The sequence below is a fragment of the Microplitis mediator genome, chromosome 7, assembly GCF_029852145.1.
Source record: "Microplitis mediator isolate UGA2020A chromosome 7, iyMicMedi2.1, whole genome shotgun sequence".
NCBI classification, from domain to species: domain Eukaryota; kingdom Metazoa; phylum Arthropoda; class Insecta; order Hymenoptera; family Braconidae; genus Microplitis; species Microplitis mediator.
In genome coordinates, this window is record NC_079975.1 from 588,559 (window position 1) to 602,623 (window position 14,065).

Below are 14,065 nucleotides of genomic sequence, written 5' to 3' on the forward strand. Positions count from 1 at the left end.
CGTTTTCAACGTAAATTGAACGTTTTGGACAATAAAAACTTAATTTGACAGCTTTAAATTTATTCAAAACGGAGATTGGAGTATCATAAATCAAAAACGTAACTAAAATCTATTTAGACTTACAATAAGAAAACATAATCATTCCAAAAAACTAAAATCATAACTCATGAAATTACCAATTTTTTACGAACTAAAATACACAAAATCGTTCAATTTACTTTCAAAACGTTCAATTCACGTTTGAAACGTTAAGAACGTTCAACTTACGTCTGATATTTTGACTCGGGATTTGTTTGTATTGATAAAAATTTTATAAGAAACTTAACAGATAAAATGACAACAAAAATCAAAATTAGGATACGATTTATTTATCGATTTTTTTTTTTAAATTCTTAAGAACAAAATTTATTTTAATCGGTGAGGGTAAAAGGACTTTCAACTGTTCTAGTTTTATAAATCTGAGCTATGACTCTCGAAGAGAGCTTCGGTGACCTGGGTAATTGAGGATCGGTAAAATTAACCGAATAAATTCCGTATCTTATCGAGTAACCGCTGATCCATTCGTAGTTGTCAGTGAGAGACCAAGCAAAGTAACCGCGAATATTGACGCCCTCGGAGATCAGTTTCAAAACTTGATGGAGATAATGATAATAATAGTTTGCGCGATTATAGTCAAGTAACTCGCCCTGATCTTCAAAACCGTTTTCAGTGATAAATATGTATGGAATATTTTTGTACTTTTGCAAAACATATTTGATCGCCTTAGACATGTCTAATGGTGTACACTGATAACAGAAAAAAAATTGATAATTACTTTAAAAATAGTGCGAATAATCGAATCAAATAGATAAGAGATATAAATAAAATTACTCTATTTTTGGCGGGATGTTTAAAAATTGAATTCATTTTTGTATCTGCGGCAAAAGACACCGACTTTTCAAAATTATAATCAGTCAGTTTGCCCAGAATCATTGAGTTATAGAAATTAATGCCTAAATAATCAGTAGAGTTAATAATCATAGCAATCTGCTGCTTTGTAAATTGAGGTAACCGTGAGCGGGGAAATCCTTGGTGATGACTAAGTTTTGATATTCGGTGTTTCATTGCGTGCGGATAGTCGCCATGTTGAGAAAAAATTGGATGCAAAAACCAGCTGTTCCAAAACTCCCAAGAAAACTCAGCTCCTGATACTTCTTCAGGATCATTAGGATTTTCAGGAAGATGCCATGTCAAAAATAATCCAATTCCTACTTGACCTACAATGTCGTCGAATTTAATCGATAATTCCTTTTAATCATCAGTGTAATTAGCGATAAATTGATTTTTTCAATACAAGTAAATAAAAACAATTACCGTTTTGTAGATGACGAAATTTCTTATCATACAACTTATACGTTTTGGCATGAGCAAGTAAAACGTGGTGACCACACAGATATTCTCCAATACCAGATTGATTGATTCCAGGTGCATAGTCTCCAGTGTAACTTATATGGCACATTATTGAGGGTTCATTTATTGTTATCCAGTACTTGACCTTATATAGTATAGAAAAATTATCATCATGACAAATAAGAAGCCCATTAATTAATGGATAGTAATTTTACCCTATCTCCGAACGCGGTGAAAAGTACTTTGGCATAATCGACAAACCAATCGGCAATAAGGGGATTCGCCCATCCTCCTAACTCTTGTAATTTTTGAGGCAGATCCCAGTGATGAATAGTTATAAAAGGTGTAATATTTTGTCTGAGAATTTCATTTATTACATTATTATAAAATGATATTCCGTCGACATTGATAATATTACTGAAACCTGTTGGCATGACTCTCGACCATGATATCGATATTCGATACGCGTTTCCCTAAATAATTATTTTATCAATTATCTATTTAATGTTCAAGAGCATGGGTTTAACTTACGTTCAGCTGTTTAATGAGACTAATGTCTGTTTTATACATATTGTAAAAATTAGTTGCGATATCGGCATTAGACCCATCGACTACTTTATGCGGCTTCTCGTGAGTCAATCTATCCCAAATCGATTCACCCTTTTCTAAAACAATATCTCAATAAGGACCAGCACTCGGTGTTGTAAAAAAAAAAAATAGAATTATCGCCAGTTAAATTCTCTGGAAATCCCAGAGACATCCCAGAGAAATCCCATAGAAAAAATAGAATTATCGCCAGTTAAATTCTCTGGGAATCCCAGAGACATCCCAGAGAAATCCCATAGAAAAAATAGAATTATCGCCAGTTGAATTCTCTGGGAATCCCAGAGACATCCCAGAGAAATCCCATAGAAAAAATAGAATTATCGCCAGTTAAATTCTCTGGGAATCCCAGAGACATCCCAGAGAAATCCCATAGAAAAAATAGAATTATCGCCAGTAAAAATTCTCTGGAAATCCCAGAGACATATATTATCAAGATATTTTCCGTTCTATATCAGTTTTATAAATTAGAACGAACTTACGTGACACATTCCATGCGCCTTCGGTTTGAAACGCCGAAGAACCTGCGCCAAGTATAAAATTTTCTGGAAAGTATGTTCCGATCACTTCGTCGACTTCTTTAAGTTTGAAGTGAAAATATTCAGTGTTCACAGTAAAATTTGATAGAATTATCGCCGAGAAGCTAATAAAATTTACTTTCCAATTTAAATACACTGATCTCTTCATGGTGACTTTCTTTAGAGTAAACTTGAGTTCGTTAACTTACAATTACTGTTATCATGTACACAAGAATTTTTTTTTCGGCAATCGTAAACGGCTTATCTAACGAATCGGCATTTAATACTCATCAAATAGTTTCTTATCATAAAAAACAGGTATTTCGCTTTTTTATTGTTACAAGTAGTTATCTCTGCTCGGGATAAATGCGAAATTAAACATTAATCATAAACTAGGTTTTTTTTTTTAATTAAAAAAATACTTAAAAATGAACGTGATAATAATAGTAAATAAAAAAAAGTCATACAAGATTAAACAATTTTTATTTATACTTTAATTAATTGATCAGCCATTCTTAGTTGTGGCTGATAGTATTTTATTAATTAAATTACATTATCTTGTATTTGAGACGTCAGCAAAGTCGTCAAAAATCATATTAATAAATGAAATCCAATATTTATACAATATTTATACAGACATATAGTTCCATTAAATCGGTGTCACTTTACCGTTAATTAGAAAAGTGTCGGAAACGATTTTAGTTTTGAAAATTTCGGTTATGATTTCCGATGAAAATTTAGGAGTTCTGGTGCGTTCCGGGTCCGTATAATCTATTGAAAAAATTCCGTATTTCTGTGTGTAACCATCGCTCCATTCAAAATTATCTAGCAGTGACCAAGCGAAATATCCGCGAATATTAAATCCTTCATTAAGCAATTTCAGAGTTTCATTGAGATGGAGATAGTAATATTCGGCTCGATTAACGTCATTCAAGCCGCCATGATCATAAATGCCGTTTTCAGTAATTAACATTTTCGGAATCATTAATTCTTCGTTCATTGTTTTTATAGCATCCGACATTGCCCACGGAGTGCACTGAAATTAACACGGAAAAATATTTATTATTAATAATAGTTTAAGAAAAATAATATAATAGCACTTACGCGATCTTTAGGAAAAGTTTTCGAGGTAGAAATCATTCCTATATCCCCATAAAAAGATACCGTATTCTTGACATCATAATTTGTTAATTTTTTTTCGAATCTAGCTGAGTAAAAGTTGACTCCCAAGAAGTCTGCTGATTTTTTAACCAATTCAATTTGTCCTGTAGTAAATTCTGGTAATCGTGAGCTAGAGAATCCCTGAATCGAACTGTAGTTGGCAATTCTGTCTTTCATACTCTTTGGGTAGTCACCCTCACTCGAAAAAAGTGGATGCAAAATCCAGTAATTCCAAAAATTTTTTGACATTTCCGCTCCTGCGACTTCTTCGGGATCATCTGGATTTTCTGGAACTGGCCAACTGATGGCTACTACTATTCCAACCGTACCTATAATTAATAATTATCCGAATTACGTTTTGGCTAAGTTAGATTTCCAAACCTTAATAAACCTTTTTGCTTTTCATAAAACTCTTCCTGATACATTCTATATGTTTTGGCATGAGCAAGCAAAGCATTATGACCACACGCATAATCTCCTTGTCCGGATTTATTAAGTCCCGGTGCAAATATTCCGTTGTAACCCAAAATACAAAATATATTAGGCTCATTCAACGTCATCCAATGTTTAACCTGGTCATAAATTTTGTAGTCCGTCATTTTATATCTTCAAATCAACTGATATTCACTTACCCTGTCTCCAAATTCATTGAAAACAACTCTGGCATAATCGACAAACCAGTCAACAATTTTTGGATTTTCCCAGCCGCCCAAATCTTGCAGCTTTTGGGGCAGCTCCCAGTGGTAAATGGTGACAAAAGGTGTTACGTTTCTGCTGAGCATTTCATTGATAACATTATTATAGTATTCAATTCCCTCGACATTAATATAATCAATTAATCCGTTGGGTAGAATCCTCGGCCATGATATAGATATTCTGTAGGCGTTTGCCTAAAAATCAACGGTCTGTGTCGATCAAATTTCTAATTAATATACACGTAAGCAACTTACCCCAATTTGTTTAATAAGATCAATATCCGTTTTGTACAGATAGTAGGAATTATCAGCAATGTCACCGTTACTTCCATCAGCAATTCTGCTCGGATTGCTGTGGGTCATCCTGTCCCAAATAGATTCACCCTTGTCTTTGAAAAAATGTTTTTCATTACCATAAATTACCAATAATTCAAATAAAAACAGACCAAGAACTCACTATCAACATTCCATGCCCCTTCAATTTGGTAAGACGACGTTGAACTTCCAAAAATAAAATCATCGGGAAATCTATTTTCGCAATCGTCACTTTCCACTCCACGGCATACTTCAATATTCACAATTGTCATCAAAATAACCATCGATTTTACAAATTTCTTCATCTCAAATTTTTATTTTTCTAGAATCAGAGTTTAAAAAAGTTCATTTTCCGTCGCCGCTGTCTGCGTTTAATTATATACTAATCAAACGCGCCAATATTTTTTTTAACAACTTTGATTAAGTTGTTTTTTCAGTCAATATGATATCGATGTATATTTACTTTTCTTGTAATCACATACTTGACTTATTTTTTTAACGAAAAATAAAAAAATATCCAAATTACTTCAGTGTTTTCAAATTTCCACTTAAATAGATATTGTGTTATTGTTATTTTTTCCGTCCGTGTCGCACATTCATTATCAATAATATTTCAGTTATTGATTCCGTTCTGAAGCCGTAAATAATTGACGTACTTTTGACTAATTATTCATTAATCTAGATCAATTAAATGCTTAAATTTATTCAAGTCCACGCACAATCTTGTTACTAAATCTCAATGATCGGATAAGAAAACAAAAAAACTCGTCTTAAAAAAAATGAACACTTATTCTTGTCAATTTACTTTATCTAAATTTGTGATTCATCGGATATCAGAATATTATATTTTACATAATATTTAATTCAGAGACGTGATCGAACAATCTACTGTAGGAGTGAATTGAGTTAAATCATTATCACAATTAAAAATTTCTAGATTATAAGATTCTGAGACTGCGATATCGAATATTTTGCAAAGCAACATACAATATATGAGCATATATATAGATATATATGTGCAAGAGGTTGTAGTGTTGGGTTATGAGTCTTTGAAAGCGGGAACTGGCGTACCGAATTGATGCACACGAAACGGCATGCCCGGAATGTTATAATCGCAAACCTTTGAACCCAAAGCCAAGAACTCCCACACCCTGTTCTCTCGCGCGTCGAGTCAACTCTTTCTCTCCCTTTTCCTCCTCATCTTTTTCTTCACCTTTATCTCTTTTGCTGTCTTGTCTTTCTCCATCATATCATCCGGCACCACCATCATCATCACCACTCGTATGTATTCTCCATCTCTCGGGAAGACTCGTTTCCATCCGCAAGAAATTACTCCCGTGACTCTTCACCCAGCCTACGGATATTCCTCCCAGCTTCGCTCTTTTTCATTTCCCTTTTTTCTCAATACTATTATTACAATACAAAATTCCGATATTTCAGGTTTCGGTCAAAGTCACCACCAAAGATTCATTCATTTCGTGTGTGCTGGCATTTTAAATTTAGTGCTCTCTTAAAATGAACCAGTGAAATTTCACTGACTTTCCAGTGAAATCCACTGATTCTCCAGTGAAATCCACTGGTTCAACCAGTGAAATTCACTGATTCAACCAGTGGACTAAGATGATCGCTTGGCTCACTGGTTGAACCAGTGATACGCCGGTGTACTACATAAATATAAACACAATAGGTTAGATTAATTTTATTTTATTATAAACGTTTATTTATAAACAAAGTGAAGTCAAACAAAAAGAGTCTTAATAACAATTATATTTAATTAAAAATTATTTTGGAATAAAATAAATAAAATTTATTAGGATTTATAAAAATTGAATTTGTTTCCATTTTCAATGGGCTTTTTATATTGTTCAATTTTAAAATTATGTCATTCATTTTTGAGGTTAGCTCCAAGCTATTGAAATTACTCCAAAGTTATTTATTTTTAAACTCTGTAAAAATTGTGTCATATAATTATTATTGTTATATAAAAGTTAGTTAAAATATTACATGAAGATAATCAATAAATGTTACTTATTTATTGACATAATAAAACACTTAAATATACTCATGTACAGAATGCTGCTGTACCCGCGCGCTTACATATTATTAGTTCACTGGTTGAAACCAGTGAGCGCGACGTTCACTGATTCAACCAGTGAACTTCACTGGTTGAATCAGTGGAATTTCACTGGTTCATTTTAAGAGAGTGGAGTGAAAAAAGTAAATTAAATAATACTGATTTATTATGTATATATTGTATACAAATAAGCCCCGAGGTAATTCAGGGGATCGGACAACAGGATATCTTAATTATCGAGGGGAAATTAATTACAGCGACGCCCACTGAAGATCCGCGGACTCGAAGGGGAGGCTGGGCGGTTTGTTTGTGTATCAAATCCACGAGGATGATAATACGATAAGGACTAAAAGGACATGGCGGATACAAAACGACTCCCTAGGGCGCTCGTTGTGGGAGTGGGCCAGAGTCAGTTACTTTCTATACGAAAAATTTATTCGCGGGACCTGTTCACATGACCTGACACCACTTTTCATAAAACAATTATCGCTACACCAGCTTTTAATCAAGATAAGCCTGGTGATAAAAATAAATAAAGAAACCGAGTGTCCGCTGTAAGCATAACGAAAAATAATATTTGTTTGTAATTTTTTTCCAGTCAATAAATTAAACAAACAAGGCATTAATTTCTCCTTGTCATAAAAAATGAATTTTATAAATCCACCTTCCGTGTACATTGTGTGCTGATACACGTTCTCGTACAAGTGTGTTTATGTGCCCGTACCATCATCTACATGAATTTCGCGGTCTCGACTCACGCGCGAGCGTATATTATTAATTGTTTCATCGCCGCCTCGTTCGGCGCCTCCCCCGTGCACGACTAAGCAAATACAAGAGGCGTAACCGGGCGAGTGATGTACGAGCTTAAAAGCTGCTCTCGAGTATCAGCCAACAACAGCAGGCAACTTCTCCCCAAAGGCCATGCTCTTCTTGCTGCTGCCTTTTTTCATACAGTTTCGCTTCGAAAAAAAAAACGAAAGTAACAATAATAATAATAATAAATAAAACAAAACCCCTTTCATACATTTTTTGCTCAGACTCGACTCGTTTCTTTATCTTACGCCGGATTGTAATTTAAGGCCGGGCTTTTCCGGCTCTGAAAACGTAATTGGTTCGGAGCATGGATCCTCTGCACGATAACACTCTTATAAATGGATACGTGTATAAATAAAAAAAAATAAAACCCGTAGTAAGATCAGAAAATATTATTTTTTTATCTTCTCACAATTTCGCGCCCTCGATCCCACTAATCTTCAGATCGTTTCTCAAATCCCCAAGGAGTGCACACGCGAATCGTCAGAGTACTTGTTCATATAAATATATAAGGGAATGCACTTGAATTTATTTGGATTTATACCTTCTGGAAGGTCGCGATCAACGAGGTGCAAATCGAGTCATATATATTTATGTATCCAGCATTCCCTTCGGATAATTCTGATCCTCGTGAGATCTCTAACGAGTCTGAGTTGTGAGATCAATATGAGAAAGGATTATGCGAGTCTCACTCTCAATAATTTATAAATAAATACACTTAATAGCTATTATTTTTTATTATGTTTCTATATCTCGTTAACTTTCAATCTTGTTGATACTCTGGTGAATCTTGTTAATAACATTTTTTCTTAATCGCAACATATAAATTGACGTGGTTAATGATTTTCTGCGAAGTTTGTGTTTAATATTGTAAGCAAATCAAACGGAAAATTACCATGTCCCGAGCAAGAGAGAGGAGTGATTATAATTATGCTCTGATATTATGACTGAGAGGAAAATCCGGGCTCTCAGTACCAGCTCGTGTATATAATTGCAATCAATCTTCAGACCAGAATTACTAGTTTTAATTTACTATTTTTTTCTTATTTTTTTTTTTATTATTATTTCATAACACCGTCTTGTACATATAATATATAAAGAAAGATATTATTATTCTTTGTTGTTGTCATGATTGCTGATTACTGAGACACGTGTAAGTTGTTAGATTGTTATTCTTCGGTATTTAATTTACGAAACCAGAAAGATAAAAAATCATTTTAATTGTTAACTTATTTCCAATAATATTTATACTACACTTTAAGCTATTTCAATCCGCTCGTAATGTAATTGGTATTTATTATTATTATTTATAGGCGTTAAAAGTGAATAATATAAGGAAAAAAAATCTGATATTAATTATGAGTTATAGGATAGGAATAATAAAATGAATAATGGGATGCAAAGGGCAAGAAATAAAATATTTAAACAACTATTCTATGGAAGTTTAGTTGGATGAATCAGCAGAGTCATGATGCTGGAAGACGTGAATGTGTGCGAGAGGAACTCTACGGACTGAGAGTAACGATGGAAAATAGATGACAGTAGACAAAGTTCGAATGTTCGTCGGGTGATTTCGCCAATAAAGCTTTTCTAGAGTTACTTGGACGATACGACTCGCAAGATGGATTTATGTCGGCGTCATTAGGGGTTAATTATACGCCTTGTCAGCCAGCTGATGCGCTCTGAACAACCTGAAGAAGACGAACAAGTAACAGCACAACCAAGACAAGAGACTCCTTGGAAGATACTTCTCAGTTCCACTTGGCAAATAAAAAACATAAAAACGACAGTAGCTTTCTTCCTACGCAGAATCTTGATTTACACTTCAACAGTAAGTGTCTTAGTTCCCAGTCTGGTACTGAGATCTCAGTGATCTACGATCAAATAATATACCTTCGGCAACTATTCATTTGGAATCCACATATATATATTTAAACTCTCGTCGGAAAAAGGCCTTTTAAATTCCAGAGAGCTAAAGACACTTGGTATGGTAATCACGCGTATGAACCATCAAACTTTCCTCATTCTTGTTCACAATTGTTGGGACTCATCGCATCATGCAAAGTCGGACTACTTGTAACATCAAAGATATTATTACTACTATTATTATATTATGATGATGATGATGATGATGATGAAGAAGAAGAAAGTCAAGACTCGGGGGCCACAGATAGCCGAATGTCTCTATCGATGCGAAATCTTGGCTTAAAAAATCTTTGAGACTAGAAAAAAACAACTAGAGGAACAAACGACGTACTCATGACGTTAACGCGGACATCACGTAGCACCTTAATGCCAAATGTAGTATCCATTGTGTTGCCTTATAAGTTTAGTGCTATCAAACTCGTGGATCCGCTTAATCCAGAAATCTCAACTAAGTCGGTACCCTTAATACGAAGCATAACGTCCTCAACGATCCCTCCTCCTCTTGTCGTGGGAAACGTGTAATATATATACATATCTATATAATATACATATATGTGCATAAACATTGCAGTATCTCGTACGCAAAGGAGAAACTCACGCATGCATCATAAACGCAGACAGGTCTGAGGTCGAATTACTTGTACACAGCACACGATCATTCCCCAGAAATTACAACTTTCGCTTAAACTTAACGTTATTTATGTATATAGTTATTTCTTATTATTATTTTCCTGTATTAGACGCTAATGAACTTCCCAATGCTTGCCAAGATTCCACTCGATAGTCACGATTGATTAAAAATAGACACTTGTAAAAAGCTGAATTCAGGCGGCTTCGCAGTTCCGAAGCCAGACAAAATGCTGTCATGACATTTGAAGGATTTGATCCGCCGAGTGATCTCGAAACAATGAACAAACAATTTGCAGCAAATCTGATTCACAAACGGCATCGCTTAAACAATCGGACGTGGTCACGGAGCCCCCGGCGTCCGCTCGAGTTAGAGGAATGCACATTTCTGGCGCTCGCCCACGCCAGTTGGTAGGTCCGATTGTTCTCAGGATAGCTCTTCGGAACGGAACTGTTGGAGTGTTAGACGTAGACTCTTTCTTATATATTAGCCCAACCTTCAACCTGGATACCCGGCATAGTTCGCCTACGGCTAAAGAATCACTTACCCGTCTCACTTACTCGCCACCATTGGATTCGCTGGTTTCTTTGTTGCTAATCCGAAGCTTTTCACTATTATATTCTCATATTCGTGAGCCAAGTGGTCTTCTCTTCTACCTCACAAGCTCTCTTTCTAGTTGTCGCTTCTCGATTCGTTTATATTCTCCTTTTCCGCGACGTGACGCATCTCACCCTGAGAACTACACCCACGCCTCGGCTACATCTGAGACCAGTCAGTCTCTTTAGTCGGCTTTCAACCGGCTTTGGAATTAGCTTATGTCTTTCCTAAACACCTGTCGACATATTTATTAAAATGGAAAATAACTCAGCTATTTTTCCAAAAAAAACTTAAAATTTATGCAAACTCGTATTTTTATTGAATAACAAGGAAGTGAGATCACTGGCACATGGAGATGAGTGATGCTTCTCGAGCATATTATTTTGACTAAGCACGATCAGACAATTGACTGATTGTCAGTATAGATTTTTTACAGCACGGGGAAATCGGTACAGAGTCTGTAATACTGACGTATTTCAGCGGTTCAGTTCGCAAATCGAGATTGGCTTTGTGGCCTGTCTGAATTATTCTATCTGTGGTGTAAATATCATCACCATCAATTTATGTTATCTACTAATCCAACTTGTATACACCAACAACAACAACAATAACGACTACAAATAACTTGAAGATGTTGTTATAAGCCGATCTCACTTCCCGAGTGCCCTGCTTCGTTTCTCGTTTCCCTGATCATCATTGTTCACTTACATACTCTATCAGCCAGCGCATAAAACAAACCACCAAACCACGCGAACCCAATGAAATTTCACGAGAAAGTTTTTTATTCGCTTCTGTGGAATAATAGATCAGGATAAATAATTTCTTTTCCACGATGAGAACTTAATATCAGCAGCATCATAATGGAATTGTTTGCTTATAAAATAATTTTGCGGGCAGGAATCTTTGGGCTGTAATTTCCCAGCTTGATAATTTTTTCTTTTTTTTTTTCCCAGTAAATTAATATCATGTCTTTGAATATTATTTTTATAAATAATAATAATTTCAACTTTTAAAAGCGTGGCATGTATTTTATTTTTTCCGTGGCCGGTGATATTATTACCTTGTGCGGGTTAGCGGATGAGTTAGTTGAAACAGGTTGAAAGAAGAATCGAGGTTCGAGGTAGTTCGAGGTGGTTCCAATCTTGAGCATGAGTTACGACTGACCCCATAAATCCATACAGGTCACCCAGTAATTGGCGGGGCCCAATTCTCGCACCCAATCAGCGCTTTAGCTCTGATGTACGATGACGTCATGTATTACCAGGGATTTACACGGGAAAATTAGAGTCCGTGCATGACTCGGTGAATCTTCTTAACCACTCTCAAGTACACACTGCACACATTACTGGTAAATAACCAGGCTATACATATATCAAAGATCCACCCGTTGATTGTCCACATTAAACTACTCTGAGCTTCGTGGTGATTTGCCCTCTACCGTACAAACTCAAAACACTCGTTTATTTCATCTCTTTACTCTAGATTTATTTATCGTGATTTGATTTATCGTGATTCACGATCCCACTGGGAACTCGCTAAAATCGCTTACCGTATTTAAAAATAAACTCCACTCATCTCGTTTAAGAGCTTTCTTTTTTTGTATTATTATTATTACTCTCTAAAACTAAATAAGTGAAAATTTCACTAATTGAAATAGTGATCTTAAAATTCACTACAAAATTAGTGATTTTGAATTAGATTCACTAATTCATTAGTGATTCTCCGGATTCTACAATGATTACTAGTGGCGCCTCGCTTAAGGACTTTTTATTCTATCGTTGAATTATCAAATTCAGGGCAAAATTAATTACGATAATTTTTAAATACAACTGAACAGTATTAATTAAAGTAAGTTAATTAAATAAAACCTAATTTAGTTGCTAAATAATACATCTTGTTATTTTTTAATAGCTTTATATTTTTACTCCAACTTTTTTTACCGAACCTGAATCAAAGCCATCATTGACAATAGATTCAGGTTATGAGTTATAATTATGATATAAATATTTACCGTATGAAAGTAATTTTAATTGTTAATTTAGTCGATCAAGTTGCTAAAAAAATTTTATAATCAATTACAAATAATAATCATAATAATAATAATATTTTGATACAATATTATTAGCAAAGATACAATATTTTTCCAAATAAATCCTCGTCAACAAGTGAATTAGTACATTTTTGACTAATTCAATCAGTGAAATTTTCACTAATTCTATATGTTGTTTTTTTTACTAATTCAAAAAGTGAATAGTCACTAATTAATAGTCGTATACTTTGGACAATTTAGATTAGTGAATATTCACAAGTAATTAGTGGTTTTTCACTAATTTAGTTTTAGAGAGTAGTAATAATAAAGGAAAAAATGAAATTCAACACTTGCATTGTTTTCAATTCTAAATAAATTTAATTAAATCAGTTTTAATGGTCCATAATAATAATAATTATTATTATTGTTTGTTAGTAGATCGTCAATCGTGAATCATGGTTAGAAATCAGAATAACTATTAGGACTTTCTAAGAATTTATCATTAAACGTCCGTTAGATCGTCGTTATTTTTAGTAGTAGTTATTATAATATCCCGGGATGGCTGTGCGGGTCTCTCGGTCTCTGGCTCGTTCGCTCGCTTGCTCTCAGTGGATCCACCGTTTTTTCCATCCAGACGATACGAGGAGAATTGAATCGCGTCAAAGTTAATGATAACCTTGGATCCATGGAGGCTAGTTGCTAGTATCGGAACTCTATCTGCCCAGCTGGATTTGGGGAGATCGAGCGTCAGGTGAGAGCTTAAGAAAAAATTAAACTAGTGGAGGAAAAAAACAAGGATCGTGGGGGAAGGAGAGTAGTTTGGGTAATCCGGTTTGAGGTCACCCGAGTCCGTGTTACGGGTGAGCATTAGAATAAAAAATAATAAAATAAGAAACTGACGACGTGGTCCGGTATTAGTTTTTAAAAAATAAAATGAGACAAGTGTGTGTCCACACCGTTAATTTCTCTTCGTATACTGTCCACCCAATGGCAATTAATTATCGGCGATCCGGTTTTTCGGGAATGCTCTTTTGATAGTACTCCTCAGTCTTCTCAGTCGTCGCTGGTTGTTGTTGTACGCCGTTACTATAATTCACGATGATCGTTAGTAATTTATTTAAAATATCTCTATACTCAAGACGGCTCTTAGCTCTCAACTCTCAACTCTCGGTCTTCTCCAGAAACTCTTAAGCCCCATTTCCGGTCTTAATAAAAAATTATTAGTGTCGAGGTAATTTTTATAGTTGATACTAAATCGTAACTCAGATTTTATTTTTCTTGTTATTCTTGAATTACTGGATTTTACGAGTTGACTCT

The 14,065-nt window shown here is 34.7% G+C and overlaps 1 protein-coding gene across 3 annotated transcripts in view; it reads right to left on the reverse strand.

The window, feature by feature from the left end:
• Positions 1–3,021: 3,021 nt before the first annotated feature.
• LOC130670714 (myrosinase 1-like) overlaps positions 3,022–14,065 on the reverse strand; it is an 89,527-nt gene continuing 78,483 nt past the window's right edge. For all 3 annotated transcript variants that reach the window (XM_057474147.1, XM_057474146.1, XM_057474148.1), the window contains exons 2-7: positions 4,824–5,003; positions 4,622–4,755; positions 4,304–4,561; positions 4,063–4,243; positions 3,615–4,000; positions 3,022–3,546 (exon numbers count right to left, since the gene is read on the reverse strand). In XM_057474147.1, coding sequence (XP_057330130.1) covers positions 3,160–3,546; positions 3,615–4,000; positions 4,063–4,243; positions 4,304–4,561; positions 4,622–4,755; positions 4,824–4,986 — 1,509 coding nt within the window. In that variant the 5' untranslated portion in view covers positions 4,987–5,003 and the 3' untranslated portion in view covers positions 3,022–3,159. The remainder of the gene's footprint in view (positions 3,547–3,614; positions 4,001–4,062; positions 4,244–4,303; positions 4,562–4,621; positions 4,756–4,823; positions 5,004–14,065) is intronic.